General features: G+C 32.2%; 2 protein-coding genes across 2 annotated transcripts in view; both read left to right on the top strand.

Annotated features, from left to right (window-relative positions):
- Positions 1 to 3,985: 3,985 nt before the first annotated feature.
- The window catches only part of LOC143046865 (keratocan-like), a 33,838-nt gene continuing 19,743 nt past the window's right edge, over positions 3,986 to 18,080 (top strand). Inside the window, exon 1 of the mRNA XM_076219925.1 lies at positions 3,986 to 4,154. Coding sequence (XP_076076040.1) covers positions 3,986 to 4,154 — 169 coding nt within the window. The remainder of the gene's footprint in view (positions 4,155 to 18,080) is intronic.
- LOC143046226 (toll-like receptor 4) lies at positions 13,511 to 17,563 on the top strand. Its single transcript, XM_076219270.1, has one exon. The coding sequence runs from the start codon at positions 13,657 to 13,659 to the stop codon at positions 15,679 to 15,681; it is 2,025 nt and encodes a 674-aa protein (XP_076075385.1). The 5' UTR covers positions 13,511 to 13,656; the 3' UTR covers positions 15,682 to 17,563.

Here is an 18,080-nt window from a genome sequence, read left to right as displayed (position 1 = left end):
TGTATAAGTACGTAGCCACGTTCAATTATTTTACCTTTTTATATAAAACTTATTTTTCTAACCATTATTAAACTGATATTCGTTTGGGAGGCTTCAATATGTAGTTTCTGTTGCAATTGCCTTACCGTTGTCAAATTTGAGATACTATAAGATTTTTTGAAAATACCAGTTTAAATTACAGGGCTCCATTCATTTGGGATGGATGTATAAGTACGTAGCCACGTTCAATTATTTTACCTTTTTATATAAAACTTATTTTTCTAACCATTATTAAACTGCTATTCGTTTGGTAGGCTTCAATATGTAGTTTCTGTTGCAATTGCCCTACCGTTGTCAAATTTGAGATATTATACCAACTTAAATCAGTTAGGGCATTTTTGTTGTTTTTTGTTTTGTTTGATGACTGCCCTCCATGCTGTTATAACATCTAAACTGTCACAAGCTTTTGCAATTTAAAGTTGTGCCAGTTCAAATCGCAAATAACTATTTTTATTTGTCTAACTTTGTAATCTTTTCGCCGTGTTTGGAAATTTTAAAATTGTACCAGCGTCTGTGGTGTCCGCTTAAATTGTATATACTTTAAAGATTTTGATAGTGTCGCAATTTGAATATATTGACATGATTCATCTGACATCGTGCTATTATTGAGGAAGGATATCTGTTATCCGAAATATCTAATATTTGTTCGTTTTATAGTTCTTTAATGGTGATGTACTGTTTTTGACTTGTTATAAATTTGCGAAAGCAAATTTACAGATTCAAATGCGTTTTGTTTAAATATACTTTTTCACTTTTATGGTCTTTTGGAAAATGTTGTTTGTGCTGTATTTAAACCCTTCTACAACGAAATTTGTTTTACATGCACATGTATAAAAATTGCAGTTTTTATCCAACGCAATCATAGGTTTGAACGTAGTTTTCAATTAAGACTTGTACATTTTTTTTCGTTTGTGCTTGTATCATATTTTCCCTCCGGTTTATATTATCCGTTCATCCTATATTGACTCTTAAAATTCAAGAGTCTATCTAAAAATGAGGGTACATTCTATATGGCCTTCCAAATACCGTTTCGATCCCTAACATCACTGAAGAGACATTTATTGTCAAAATCCGGACCACAAAAATATTGACACCTTATGTTGGTGGCATAACATCGTTGCCACAAGTTAATTGTTTTCTGCAGTTATAACATCTAAACTGTCACAAGCTTTGGCAATTTAAAGTTGTGCCAGTTCAAATCGCAAATAACTATTTTTATTTGTCTAACTTTGTAATCTTTTCGCCGTGTTTGGAAATTTTAAAATTGTACCAGCGTCTGTGGTGTCCGCTTAAATTGTATATACTTTAAAGATTTTGATAGTGTCGCAATTTGAATATATTGACATGATTCATTGGACATCGTGCTATTATTGAGGAAGGATATCTGTTATCCGAAATATCTAATATTTGTTCGTTTTATAGTTCTTTAATGGTGATGTACTGTTTTTGACTTGTTATAAATTTGCGAAAGCAAATTTACAGATTCAAATGCGTTTTGTTTAAATATACTTTTTCACTTTTATGGTCTTTTGGAAAATGTTGTTTGTGCTGTATTTAAACCCTTCTACAACGAAATTTGTTTTACATGCACATGTATAAAAATTGCAGTTTTTATCCAACGCAATCATAGGTTTGAACGTAGTTTTCAATTAAGACTTGTACATTTTTTTTCGTTTGTGCTTGTATCATATTTTCCCTCCGGTTTATATTATCCGTTCATCCTATATTGACTCTTAAAATTCAAGAGTCTATCTAAAAATGAGGGTACATTCTATATGGCCTTCCAAATACCGTTTCGATCCCTAACATCACTGAAGAGACATTTATTGTCAAAATCCGGACCACAAAAATATTGACACCTTATGTTGGTGGCATAACATCGTTGCCACAAGTTAATTGTTTTCTGCAGTTATAACATCTAAACTGTCACAAGCTTTGGCAATTTAAAGTTGTGCCAGTTCAAATCGCAAATAACTATTTTTATTTGTCTAACTTTGTAATCTTTTCGCCGTGTTTGGAAATTTTAAAATTGTACCAGCGTCTGTGGTGTCCGCTTAAATTGTATATACTTTAAAGATTTTGATAGTGTCGCAATTTGAATATATTGACATGATTCATTGGACATCGTGCTATTATTGAGGAAGGATATCTGTTATCCGAAATATCTAATATTTGTTCGTTTTATAGTTCTTTAATGGTGATGTACTGTTTTTGACTTGTTATAAATTTGCGAAAGCAAATTTACAGATTCAAATGCGTTTTGTTTAAATATACTTTTTCACTTTTATGGTCTTTTGGAAAATGTTGTTTGTGCTGTATTTAAACCCTTCTACAACGAAATTTGTTTTACATGCACATGTATAAAAATTGCAGTTTTTATCCAACGCAATCATAGGTTTGAACGTAGTTTTCAATTAAGACTTGTACATTTTTTTTCGTTTGTGCTTGTATCATATTTTCCCTCCGGTTTATATTATCCGTTCATCCTATATTGACTCTTAAAATTCAAGAGTCTATCTAAAAATGAGGGTACATTCTATATGGCCTTCCAAATACCGTTTCGATCCCTAACATCACTGAAGAGACATTTATTGTCAAAATCCGGACCACAAAAATATTGACACCTTATGTTGGTGGCATAACATCGTTGCCACAAGTTAATTGTTTTCTGTTTAGTATTAAATTTATATAAAGATCCATTTTGTTACATCTTGTGATCAATTTTATTTGGCAATCGCCAATGGCAGTCAGCAGGGTTAAAGAACATCAGTTGTTCGACCTGTTAGTCAAATGCGTTCTGTTTAAATATACTTTTTCACTTTTTTGGTCTTTTGGAAAATGTTGTTTGTGCTGTATTTAGACCCTTCTACAACGAAATTTGTTTTACATGCACACGTATAAAAATTGCAGTTTTTATCCAACGCAATCATAGGTTTGAACGTAGTTTTCAATTTAGACTTGTTAATTATATATATATAACTGATACGGTTTTATCTATGAATTGTTATGCTTGAACCCGTGTTTTGTTGTCTGTAACATCATTATGATAACAACATTATACCAGGAAAAAAAGGCAACAAATTTCCACTGTAAACAGTTTTATTAACATTTAATGAATGGCTATTATCTATTTTGAATTTATTGAACCATAAAACTAATTTTTGACTCTTCACATTGAATAATCCGCGAAACGGATTATGTAAAATGTGAAGAGTCAAAAATTAGTTTTATGGTTCAATAAAATCAAAATAAATTATTGCCATTCATTATAAATAAATTTCTATCAAAAATAAGAACTTTTTATATTATTTATATTAACAATAACAACGTACACACATGTTGGCGTATGAAGACACAACGTCAGAGTGGGCGTGTCGCCATCAAAATTGACAACATTGAAAATAAAACTAATAATTTTAACCAATCAAAAAACAGTAAATACACCAAATTTATTTATAAAGAATTGCACGTTGATTGTTCTTATAAAAACTTGAGAGATGTCCCAGAAACACCAGCTGACACTGTTTACCTCTATCTACAACATAACATAATCGAACAAATACCGAATAAAATCTTTGACAATTTGAACAAGCTTGATTTGTTAGATCTATCTTTCAACAAAATTAATATAGTCAATGCGGATGCATTCGCAGGTCAGCAGAATCTGCGCTTTCTCTATCTAATAAGTGGTTTACACTATTATATTGATACGAGAATACGTTTGCCAAAGAATGTATACAAACATTTATTCAATCTTACAGTTTTTGGATCTATCCGACAATATCATGTACGTTGATGAATACACATTAGTGGACTTATGAATTTGCAGCACCTTAAACTCAACAGTAATTGGTTAAGAAAAATACTAAATGATACCTTCCAATATACTCCAACGCTACTTATTCTTGATCTATCAAGTAATTTTTTAAATAACGTATCTAAAGGTATGTTTAATGGACTTGGAATTCTGCATCATCTTTATCTAAATAATAATTTTATAAAAACTATTGAAATTGATGCGTTTCAATCGTTGATTAATCTAACTGTGCTGAATTTAGCGTTCAACTTCATACATTCAATCAATAAGCAAACGTTTGCTGGACTTCTAAAGTTGCGTCATTTAAACTTGCACCTAAATCCAATAAACAATATATCAAATTATACTTTTGAATATTTGACAGATCTTCGTGTACTGGATCTATCAAATAACAAACTGCAGTCTGTAAATAGGAAGACTTTTATAGGACTTAAAAACCTAAACATTCTCAGACTTAATTCGAATAGCCTTAGGTATAATACGGACCGGTTACCCCAAGGATGTTTTCATCCTTTAGATCCAATCAAACAACTTTCTATTCAAATGAATAATCCTCCGGGGGTAGTTGATGCTTTCGTACTTCCAGATGAGACAATAAAAGATTTGAGCATGTTGGAAACACTGGAATTAGATGTTAATGCTGATAACGAGGAGATTCTAGGCATAGGATTTTCATTCTTAAATAATCTTTCTTCTCTTACTTTCAAGGGTGTCTGTAAATTTGCTTTGTTTAATGACACATTTAGATATACACCAAATTTGACGCATTTTAGCAGCATACATTGCGATATAAGATCCATTGAGACAGGTGCGTCTCTAACTCAGCTAAAATTTGTGGAACTAGATTTTGTTTGTATTTTGACTTTCAACCATTATTTCGCGATGAATATCGTTTTACCTCTGTCGAAGACGCCAATTGAAATCTTAAAAATGAATAATGTTTATTTAGGACATATCTGGTGGGAAGATGTCAATATTCTTTTACTCGATACGCCAATACGTGAACTTCATATAACAAACAATTGTGTTGATAGGAGGGGTTTTATTCCATTTAAACGTTTTATACCAGCACCAGTCAGTTTGCAACGTCTTGATTTAAGTAACAATAATATTGATCAAATAAGTCTCAATATGACCTATATAATATTCATGAATTTGTCAGGTAATCTACCCGTCAGTTTTTACAGGAATATAGCATGCGAGTTTATATGTCTCTCCAATAATTCAATCAAACATATTTTCTCTAAAAGAGGGACGAAAGATACCAAAGGGACAGTCAAACTCATAAAAAGAAAACAAACTGACAATGCCATGGCTAAAAATGAAAAAGACAAACAGAAAAACAATAGTACACACGACACAACATAGAAAACTAAAGAATAAACAACACGAACCCCACCAAAAACTAGGGGTGATCTCAGGTGCACCGGAAGGGTAAGCAGATCCTGCTCCACATGTGGCACCCGTCGTGTTGTTTATGTGATTACAAATCCGGTAAATAGTCTAATTCGGTAGGTCATATTCATGAAAAGGAAGGGGATTGTAGTTACGACGTAAGGAACATATCCGATATCATTTGTGAAACGGTTATTCCATAACGGTCAACCAACTCGTGATGGTGTCCGTAAAATTTACGAAGGGATGATTTCAACTTCACCATTTGGAACTCTTGGTTTAATAGCTTCCTTGTGAGCAGCAACCCTCTATCAAGAAAATCATGATAGGAAATGCAAGCACGGGAATATTGTATCAAGTGGGAGATATATACCCCGTATGCAGGTGCTGCTGGAATGTTGCTACTTAGAAATGGAAAGTTTACAATTGGAAAGCTGAAATCATCTCTTTTGTCGTAAAGTTTTGTTTTCAACCGACCCTCATTGTCAATTTCTAGATGTAAGTCAAGATATGAAGCCGACTTAACTGTATCTGTAGTATCCTTTATCTCTAGTTCGATTGGATAGATGCGTTCCACATAGTCACCAAATTTTGAATTGTTTAGTGAAAGAACATCATCTATATAGCGGAAAGTAGAGTTAAAGGATATTGCTAACTTCTTATCTTTCTTCCTAAAAAGTTCCTGCATGAAGTCAGCCTCATAATAATAAAGAAACAAGTCGGCGAGTAGAGGGGCACAGTTTGTTCCCATTGGAATGCCGACAGTCTGTTGAAAAACACGTCCTCCGAACGTAACAAATATGTTGTCAATCAAGAAATCAAACATCTTGATAATATCAGTTTCAGAGAGGGTTTCTCTAAACTGTTCGTGAGATAGCCGAAATAACAAAATATCGATTTAAGTTTCAATAAGCTTGCAGATGTGAGTTTTGATTTGTCTCAATTAGTAGATTTAAAGATTTTGAATTTGTCCAGTAATACTATACGATATTTGGACGACTGGTCAATGCAAAACATTTTTTGAATTAGACGTTGAGGAGTCGCAATCGTTTTGTTAACTTTGATACATACAAATGCACTTTTCACAATGGAAGTAGTCTGGAGTTAAAATCACTTAGAAAAGGAATTCTTATCGATCTGCAGCGTGATTGTTTGAACTATTCAATTTCAATAATTATCACATGTTCTGCTATGTTCATCTTCATAGCAATATTACTTATGATTACTATTCACAGACACAGACAGAAACTCCGTTTTATGTTTTATACATTTAGAGGTAGACTTCACTTCTTATATTATAAAACAAAGTCAAGGAACCGGTTTCGGTCTACAAATCCGTCAGAAAACAATTTGGACTATATCTATGATACCTTTGTGTCATATTCTGATGATGATCGAGCATTTGTACTGAATGAGTGCATTGAAAATCTTGAAAACGACGGAAATTTAAAGTTTTGTTTGTTCCAGGACACGATATAACAGATAACATTATACATGCAATAGAAATCAGCAGATTATTATTACAAGATCTTTTCTTCAGTCATATTACTGTATGTTTGAATTCAACATGGCTAGAATGGAGAGTATGCACTCGAGAAATGGAAAAAATGTTCTCTTTCTAGTATTCTATGAACAATTTTTACCAGAGGAGTTACCTTTGGTTTTATATGAAGTTATACAGAAACAAACATATATTGAATTCCCTAACGACGAACATGGAAATAGGAGTTTCTGGGAAAAAAATAAAAGATGGTATCTTTACATAGGCGTCTTAGAAGCAATAACAACAACCAGATATTACTACAAAGTTACCCGTATTAAGAACATGGTTATATAATTTGTAAGGAACGATATTTTTTTTTTCAAATATGTCCTTGTAAAAAAAAATCATTCATAGAAAAATGATATTTTCCTCTGAGAATAAATATGTTTACCATACCAAAAATATGTAAAATCACAATAATACTGAACTCCGATGAAATTCAAATCAAATGGCAAAATCAAAAGCTCAAACACACCAAACGAATGCATATCAACTGGCAAAGTTCTGACTTTGTACAGGTATTTTGTTTGATTATGTGTGACTTTGAAATTTTCCCTGAATCATAAGAAACATATTGTACTAAATCTTTTGATTGTGTTAAGCCATTTCAATTGATATTTTATAGTGTGTTTTTATATGTTGTGATGTTACACTTATGTTTCAGATAAAGGCGAGTTTTGAACCTATTAAATCGTTTAAACCAGCTGAATTTGTTTTGCACCTTTCCTTAGTCTGGAATATGATGTTCAGTAGTTGTCGTTTGTTGGTGTGGTTAAACGCCAACATTTAAAAGTAATCAACTATTTAAGAAAGAAAACTAAAAAAGAACCAAAAACACCTGGTATATTATCGACATCAAATGTTATGAGTTGAATGTTATTGAGACTTTTGTAACTCAGACTTTGTTGCGTTGATACATTCATGAGACGAGCAGTACGTAATTCGGCTATGCTGTTTTTGTGTATACTGTCCTAAATTATTTTTAAGTATTCGTTGTTATTCTGTGGTTTACTTGTCTAGTTGTACTTTTGTGTTATTCATTGATGCATTTATCTTTCCTGAACGTTTTTGTATTTATTTGTAAAGTGTTCATGTCTTGTCGTCATTTTAGTGGTATATTTTACATTACCATGAAAGCGCGAGGTTTTGGCTAGCCACAAAACCAGGTTCAACTCGCCATTTGTTCTTAAAACGTCCTGTACCAAGTCAGAAAACAAGCAGTTGTTTTCTATTAGTTAATTTCTATCTATGTTCTATTGTTGTTTGATTTTGTTACAATTCAGTGTTTCTGTTGTTTCTTTGTTTTTCTCGTATGGTTGATGTGTTTCCCTCAGTTTTAATTTGTAACCCGGATTTGTTTTCTCTTATACTACTGTTGCCTTTATTTGTAAACTGTCACTCGTGTCTGAGCAGAAAGTTGAGGTATGTCAAGCCCCGGCCTTTTTCTAAAAAAAAGTTTAATCGAAATATACCAAGACAGTGTTGATAAATATTCCGTATCCACTTCACAAAAAATACAAGATAGTCTGGATGTGTAGAGTATAGGGACTGACGTTGTTTATTTTTATTTTTTATCTTTATCATCTTTTTAACGAGTTAAAGTATTTTTGTTTCTTTGTAAATTATTACTTTTGCTGTTTAGTCTATGTTTGGTAAAATTCCATTTGACAAGGCTCGGTTGAAAAGCATTGTGGGTTATTTCTTCTAGACAATTTTTCAATTTCACACTTGGAATGGTGGTATACATGGTTGAAAAATCAAAATTTTAGAAAAAGGTCGACATTTAAAATTACCTGAGGAGCTTTAAAGGTTTTTTTAGAATCCACACATTTTTAATACCACAACGTGAAAAAAACAAATTCACAGTATTTCTGAAGACCCTCGTTCGCTTTGGACGAAATTAATGCAATCTGGTGGATAATTTGTTAGTCAAACATGCAGAAGAGCCAGTAATGAACCATTGTTGGTATGATTTTTTTTAAGCTTAGGTGTTCAATAAAGTAAGTCCTCCGTTTTGCTATTTAAAAAGTAAAATCACAAATATACTGAACTCCGAGGTAATTTCAAAACGGAAAGTCCCTAATCAAATGGCACAATCAAAAGCTGAAACACATCAAACGAATGGTTAACAACTATCTTATTCCTGACTTGGTACAGGCATTTTCTTATGTAGAAAATGATGGATCAAACCTGTTTTAAAAGCTAGCTGAACCTCTCACTTGTTTGACAGTCGCATCAAATTCCATTATATTGACTAGTAGGTAAAAATGTCACAAATAAGGGTACATCAGTAACCATTGTGTATAATCTTAATCACTATAAACACAAAAAAAATATGTAACAAAGAAACACAAAAAGTCATATAGTCAAAGCATATTTGCAAAAATGAAAGACAAGATTACAAAATTTACAATAGGACAATAACACAAAATTTACAAGAGGACAATAGCACAATGACGGTATGTAAAAGTAGAGATCCATGTCAAATGTATTAAAGAATCACTACACGGCATATAGCTATAGACACGGCACCTTAGCAAAAAATGAAAGACAATTATGCATAAATGATAGAACAATAACACAACAACGAGATTTACAGAGCCACGTCATCTGTTTAAAAGATAAACAAACAAAAATATTCTTATAGACAAAAAACATGCAAAAATGAAAGACACGCTAGAAGACAAATACTATCATTGAACAATAACATTATGACGGGATGCATAAGTACAGAGACATGCCAAATGGATAACATTAACAACAGAGTATACAGCAAAAGTAATATTCACAAAGACAAACAAAAGGATAACACGCTAACCTATTAAAATGATAAACAACGTCAGTACCCAGAATCTATACTTCAAGACCATCGTGTATCATTTGTGAAGTTGATACAGAATATTTATCAACAAGGTCTTGGAACCATCCGATGAACTTTTTAAGAAAAGGGACGAGACGTTCGTTGACATACCCCTGGTTCATCAACTTTCTACCCAGACATTGGTGACTTTACAAAGTCCGAGTAAGAGCTACAATCTCTCGAATACCGACTAAGTTGGGAAATATATATCCCATATGTAGGTGAAATTGGTAAATTGCTTCTTAGGTTTGGAAAGTTGATAATTCCAAAAATAAAATCGTCTCGTTTGTCATAGATTCTGGCACGGAGATGACCTTGTATGTCAATTTCGAGGTATAAGTCTAAATTTTAAGAGAAGAAAGCCCTGTTTGTTGTTTCTTTAATTTCTAGTTTTGGGGGACATATTAATGGAACTCAGAACTGCAGAAAAGTTTGGATTGTTAAAGAAAGAAACATCATCAATATATCTGAATTTGAAATTAAATATCCTGTCTTCTTTAATCTTCTTGTTTTTCAAAAACAAATGTCTGATGGAACTTCGATTCATATGAAAATAAAAAGAGGTCGACAAGGAGAGGCACACAGTTTGTTCCCATAGTTATGCCGACAATTTATTTGTTTACCTTTTTGTTTACTATTAACAACATAATTAATGTTCATTAACGCCACGAAAGACTTATGATTCGTCAAATTTCATCCTTGTCAAATGATTTTTTTTGTGTATTTGGGATTTTCCGAGAGATCATTTATTCTAAATACTTTTATAAGACACATATTAGTACAATTTACATACAAAGGCAACGTAATGTAGTAAAAATAACTCACAAGTCGAAGAGTTAAATCTACAAATATGTTTGTCCGTTATCGTAATACTAGCATGCAATTCATTTCTCGATATTACATGGTTGTGATCTTTTAACTGATTATATTGCTTTACGCGAAGGTGTATTTATCCTGAGTAATCAGTTCATTCCATTGATTTGTATTATTTATTACATATATCTGTGTACATTGATATATTAACGTCATAGAGTTCCAAATGATGATGTTAAAATCACCACTTCGTAGATTTTTCTGACGTCATCACGAGTTGGTTGATCGTTATGGAATATCCGTTTAAGATAATATCGGTATTGTTCCTTATATCGTAACTACTGTCCCGTTCCATTTCTCGAATGTGATTTATCAAACTAGACTATTTACCGTTTTTTAATAACATGAACAACACGACATGTGCCACATGTGGAGCAGGACTTTTTACCCTTCCGAAGCACCTGGGATTACCCTCTCCCCAGTTTTTGGTAGGATTCGTGTTGGTATTGTTCTCCTTTTTGTGACATTTTTATCTATTGTGTCTGTTAATATTGTCCACGCATCGTTGTCGATGTACTTGAATTTGATGCGACTGTCAAGCAAGTGAGAGTTAAAGCTGGCTTTAAAGCCAGGTTTAACTCATTATTTTCTTCACAAGAAAATGTCTGTACCAAGTATGACAGTTGTATATTCGTTCGTGTTTTAGCTTTTGATTTTGTCATTTGACTTTCCATTTTAAATTTTAATCGGACTTTGTATTTTACGATTTTACTTTTTTTTTATATCATACGAAAATGTAAGATATTCATCCCTTGTCGAAAGTCACACATAAAATGACCCAACGAATAAACGAATTGTTAGTTTGTTGGACAATAGAATAAATAATCTGTGCAAAGCCTTTTCTCAAATGACAAGTTTTGCGCTCTCAGTGATTTGTGGTACGATATGAATATTCGACTTGGTATAAAAAGTTACAGACACCTAGTTTAGATATCAAAGACCATGATTGTAATACTTGTAATTGTTTCCTATTTTGCTGAATGTCTGCTGAATGACACTGTGAAATCACTCTCAAGTTTTTGGTGGGGTATGTGTTGCTTCGTCTTTCGTTTTCTATGTTGTGTCTTGTGTGAACTATTATTTGTCTGTTTGTCTTTTTATTTTTGTAGCCATTGTGTTGTCATTTTTTTCGATATAAGAGTTTGAATATCTCTCTGGTATCTTTCGTCCCTCTTATATAACGATATCAACTGCAAACGATTCAATTTGTGCTAATCTTGAATTCAATTTAGATTAAACGATTTAAGAAAATATATTTTTTAATCAATTTCCCTAAACACTTTAACATTGCTCAGTACAATAACAAATGATTGCGTCATTAGAATCACATGATTTCTTTTGTATATTCAGACTTTAATTTCCGTATTTATTATTTGAAAATTGTGTTCATTCAGTGTAGCTGTTCTATAACACAGGTAGGATAATTATTTCTATAATATTCTTGTCTACACATTATTCAATTAACACACGACATTGAAAAACTCTCTGAACAGAGCTAACGTGTACTTTAAAAACCTGAAATAAACTGTACATATATAAAGAAGATGTGGTATGATTGCTAAAGAGACAAATCTCCACAAGAGACCAAATGACACAGAAATTGACAACTATAGGTCACCGTATGGCCTTCATCAATGAGCAAAGCGCATACCGAACAGTCACCTATAAAAGCCCCCAAAATGACAATGTAAAACAATTCAAAGAGAAAACTAACCGCCTAATTTATGTACAAAAAATGAACGGACAACAAATATGTAACACATAAACAAACGACAACCATGTGCACTGAATTGCAGGCTCCTGACTTGGGACAGGTACATACATACAGAATGTGGCGGGGCTAAACTCACAACCCTCCCCCTTACCTGGGACAGTGGTGTAACAATACAACATAAGAACGAACTATAAAAATCAGTTGCAAAAGACCTAACTCATCAGATGGATAATAATATAAATACTACAAATACAAGTGGACGTGGCCAGGTACTTTTACGTCCTAACTACAAAAAGACACTAAGTACAGATCTGAGAGTACTCGCAGTTACTGACAGCTAGTTCAAAGCCACTATCAACTAATAAAAAAATCATGCATCGAAGACTTAAATATTATTCAGTTCACATCCAACATCCAATGGATTTAGTGTAAAGACATCATAAAAATAAACATATATCTGGCCCATTGACTAAAAAAACTTTACAGAAAAGTATTCGGATGTTTATTCAATCTGTAAGTAATTCGACCCAATTTTACAAATCAATAACTTCTAGAAAATATGCTTTGCATCGTATTTTTTACACGAAATTGTTTCATGTGCGCCAATGACATGTCCTTTCTTATTCAAGAGTCATTATATTTTTCAGTAAAGACTATATCACCAGGCGATATCAGGCAAGCTATGTTATTACAGGTATTATTGATGGCTTCTTTGTTCACTGGGGACTGTTACAATGACAACATTGTACCAGGAAAAACGGCAACAAATGTCCACTGTAAACATTTTAAACAACATAATGAATTACACGTTGATTGTTTTTACAAAAACTTGACAGCTGTTCCAGATACACCAGCTGACACAGTTTACCTCTATCTTCAAAATAATTTAATCGGACAAATATTCAACCAAACTTTTGCCCTTTTTAATAGGTTGGTTTTCTTAGATCTTTCTGTCAACAAAATCAGTGCAAATCAACGAAAATTTATTCACAGGCCTCCAGAATCTGCGGTTTCTTTCTCTCAGTAGGAATCAAATATTTCGTGTGCTAAAAAATGTATTCAAACATTTAGTCAGCCTTATTGTATTGGATCTGTCCTACAATAACATAAACTCAATTCACGAACACGCACTTGGTGGACTTGTTAACCTACAGCAACTAAAACTGAGCAATAACGGGTTCGAAGAAATACAAAACGATACTTTCCAATTCACACCAAAGCTTGTTAATCTGGATTTATTTTATAATTCATTATATTCAGTAACTAAAGGAGTGTTCACTGGACTTGGAAACTTGCACCAGCTTAATCTCGGTGGTAACTTCATAAAAAATATTCAACCCAATGCGTTTCAATCGTTACACAATCTAACTGTTCTGAATTTATTATTTAATTCGTTGCAGTTAATCAATCAACAAATGTTCGCTGGTCTTCCGAAATTGCGTAATCTCAACTTGATGACTAATCAATTGAAAGAAATATCAAATCATACCTTTGAACATTTAACGGATCTAAGCATACTGGATCTATCAAATAACGACTTGCAATCAATAAATGAAAAGACATTTTTAGGACTTAAGAACCTTCACGTTCTAAGACTAAACAATAATAACCTTGGATATAATACGGAACAGTTACCACCTGGTTGTTTTCAACCTTTAGAGTCACTGAAACAACTGTCTGTTCAAAATAATCATCCCCTACGGAAAGTACTGTCTACGTTCATTTTTCCAGATGAAACAGTTAAAGATTTGAAAATGTTGGAAATGATGGAACTAGATGTTAATTCCGATGACGAAAGAATTCTAGGGATTGGATTTTCTTCTTTACATAATCTTTCTTCACTAATTTTTAGTGGTGTCTGCAATTTTTCTTTGTATAATGACACATTCAAATACGCGTCCAATTTGACAAATTTAAGCATTATACATTGCAATATTATGTTCATAGAGACAGGAACCTTTTCGTTTTTAACCAAGCTTGAAAATGTACAACTAGACTTTGTTTGCTATAACCTTCTATCTAAACCTTATACATTGATTGATGTCATTTTCAGCTTATCCAAGACACAAATTGAAGTTCTCAAAATGAATAGCGTTCTTGTACAAGAAATAGTGCCTTGGAGAGATATGAATGTTTTGTTGTTTGAAACGCCAATACGTGAACTTCATTTAACAAACAATGACCATTGTGTTGGAAAGCGTTCTTTCCGTAAAGAACGTTCTATACCAGCACCAGTCAATTTGCAAAGTCTTGAATTAAGTGACAATTGGATAGATAAGATATATCTTAATCTTACTTTTGTTAAATTTCTGAACTTAACAGGTAATTCACTTGGTCCGTTCTTAGCGGAAAATAGCTACATGCTAACAGAAATAAGCAGACTTGAGTATGTTTGTCTCTCGAGAAATTCAATCAAGCATCTATTTTCTAAATTATTCGTTGACCAACCGTATCTGCGCATAATTGATTTAAGTTTAAATAAGCTGCGAGATGTAAATTTTGATTTGTCTTATTTGGTAAATCTAGAGATTTTAAATTTGTCTAATAATGACATACGTTTTCTAGATGACGAATCAATGAAAAATGTTGACATACTTCTTGACAAAAGCAAAAAAATAAAAGTTGATTTTAGCAACAATATGTTTCAATGCGACTGTTCCAGAGTTCCCTTTCTGAATTGGATGAGAATTAGTCGTCGTCATTTTATAAATTTTGATCAGTACACATGCATGTTTAACCAAACAAGTAGTTTAGAATTCAATTCATTTGAAGAAGGAATAATTGTTTTACAGACAAATTGTTTGAACTATTTTATTTCAATAATAATCACGTGTTCCACTGTATTCATCTTCGTAGCAATATTAGTTATAATTGCTATTCATAGACACAGACAGAAACTCCGTTTTATGTTTTATACATTAAGAGGTAGACTTCACTTCTTATATTATAAAATAAAGTTTAAGAACCGGTTTCGGTCTAAAACACATTCAGAAAACAAGTTGGATTATATCTATGATGCCTTTGTGTCATATTCAGAAGAAGACCGAACATTTGTTTTGAACGATTGCATACAACATCTTGAAAAAGAAGGAAATTTAAAGTTATGTTTACATCATCGGGATTTTGTTCCAGGAGAAGATATAACAGATAACATTATACATGCTATCGAAAGCAGCAGAAAGACTATCTGTATAATTACAAGATCTTTTCTACAGTCTTATTACTGTATGTTTGAATTCAACATGGCTAGAATGGAAAGTATTCATTCAAGGAATGGAAAAAATGTTCTCTTTCTCGTATTCTACGAACAGTTGCTTCCAGAGGAGTTACCTTTGGTTTTATATGAAGTTATTCAGAAACAAACTTATATTGAATTCCCGAACGACGTACATGGAAATAGAATTTTCTGGGAAAAAATAAAAGATGGCATATCTGCTTAGTCATCTTGTCGGCAATATCAGTAAGCAGATATCCAGACAAGAAACATGGAAATAGGATTATCGTGTGTGGAGTTGTATAAATGATGATATCTCTGCTTTAGGGTTTAACCGTGAAAAGATAACCGTAAACATTTATATATGCGTTTTAGGAGAACGGAAAAAACTGTCCCATTTGGCAACAAAACAAATATTTCCGAACAAGTTTGTATAGTTAGGAATTTAAATGTCTGATAACATGCTGTTTAACTTCACTTTTTTCATTGGTTATATTCTTTATCAACACCAGTAGTATATGTGTATTGAAATAAGCAATTTTCATTTAATATATCCACTTGACAAAAATCAGAAGAGGAAATATAACAAAAAGATGTCTGTCGACATTAAACTTTTACCATCTAACTTCTCAATTTATATATGTGTTTAATCTACTATATTGATTTTTCTGTTTAATTGAATGCAAAGTCATATTATATTTGGCTATTTTACAACGTTGACAATATCTAAAAGGGAATTTTATGCAATAGCTAAACAAGGAAAGTCCCTAAGCAAATGACAAAATCAAAATCTTAAACATATCAATCCAATAGATAGCAACTGGCATATTCCTGACTTGGTACAGACATTCCTTTATGTACAAAATGGTGGATTGAACTTGGTCCAAAGCTAACGAAACCCCTCATTTTTATGACACAACAATGTGTGAACAAAACACACAGACTGAATAGGTAAAAACGTTAAAATCAAATAGGGATACAGTAGTCAAGATTGTCTTTTAAATAAAATTGAGAATTTAAATGGGGAATGTGTCAAAGAGACAACAATCCGACCATAGAACAGACAACAGCAGAAGGTTGTATGAATCTTGAGTAATCTTGATCAATATAGAAAAGGCCAAAGAAAGCAACAAAGAAACACCAAATGGTATATAGAAATGTCATATAAGCAAAAATGAATGACAAGAATACGAACTGTTTACCATAGCACAATAACACAAATGACAACAGAGTGTAGCTTGATACAATTCCAATGCACCTAGTCACATTAAATATATACTTTTTATAAATGTCCTTGTTAAACACTTTTTCATTGTTCTGTGTAAAAACAAATGCAGGTCTCACATGATTTACTTTTTTTCAAGTTTCAATTTCCTTATTTTTTTTTTAATTGTTTTCATTCTATGTGGTTGTTTTTGATAACACACATTAGGTAATGATTTTTATTAGAACTAATTCTACACATGTTTTAATGAACACGACATTGGGAAGTTTATGCAATGCAGAGCTAAGTAAAGATAACAGTAGTATACCGCTGTTCAAAGGTCATAAATCGATTGAGAGAAAACAAATCCGGCTAACAAACTAAAACATGTAACTATGTTTCTATTATTTTTTTACTTTTTTTAATATACTTTACCAAGATCCATTGATATAATTTGCCTGGTTTGCTGAACGCCAATAATGATATGCACTATAAGTGACTCATTCTGCCCAAATTGTGAAACTAATTTCAATCTGTTTAAAATTTCTTTAAACATTTTTTTACATTCTTCTGTTCCAATAACGTTCACACGGAATCACATGATTTATATCGAATTAAAAAATATAATTTCCTTATTAACTAATTAATTGTTACTATTCTCTATGGATGTTCGTGTAACACTGGTCGGATAATTACTTTTTTATGATTTAGTCTTTACATTAATCGATAGACACATGACATAGGCGCACAAATCTTTGATTTTTCTGAGTTAAAAATACTGCACTGTTTCTCTTACAAATGCAACATAGTTGATATTTGTACACACTTCGTCGCTTCGAAATATGAAATTTGATAAAAAGTGTAAAAGTGTGGGACAGAATCTTTCATAAAACTGGGAGCTTTATATGAGATTTGAATTAACTAATTATATTTTTATGATTTTAAAAACAAATTTATGTTTTAGAAAACTTAAAATTATCAAAATTAAATAAAATTTTGTGTTCAATTGAATTTATAATGGCGTTTTTCATATGTTTAAGCCTATGTGATGATTATTTTGGTATTGATTTTAATCTGCCTCATGGAAGTATATTGCTATGCAGGTACAACAACTGAAACTGCGAGCTACTGCTGATAAATAATACCCTCGCCCAAATGGTCCCTGACCTCAGTAAATATTCCTGCAAGAAAGGCTAATCGTTACCCAATTACTAATTAAGTGTAACGGAAGTACAACTGTGAAAAAATCAAAATCCACGGTTCTTTTATCAGTTGTCAAAGAAAGGCGAAAGATACTGTTGAATATTTACACTCAATAGCAAATTTGCCAAAAAAAAAAACCGATCATCTACTGTTCATCAAAAACAATGTTGACTGTGCATCACGAACCCCACCAAAAACCAAGGCTTATCGCAGTTGTT

This window comes from Mytilus galloprovincialis, chromosome 9, assembly GCF_965363235.1.
Source record: "Mytilus galloprovincialis chromosome 9, xbMytGall1.hap1.1, whole genome shotgun sequence".
Lineage (NCBI taxonomy): Eukaryota > Metazoa > Mollusca > Bivalvia > Mytilida > Mytilidae > Mytilus > Mytilus galloprovincialis.
The sequence above is the reverse complement of the archived record's forward strand: the minus strand, read 5'-3'. Positions and strand labels throughout refer to the sequence as shown.

Bases quoted from the DNA above. Each gene is read 5' to 3' on its own strand.
- LOC143046226 (XM_076219270.1), top strand. From the start codon at position 13,657: ATGTTCGCTGGTCTTCCGAAATTGCGTAATCTCAACTTGATGACTAAT.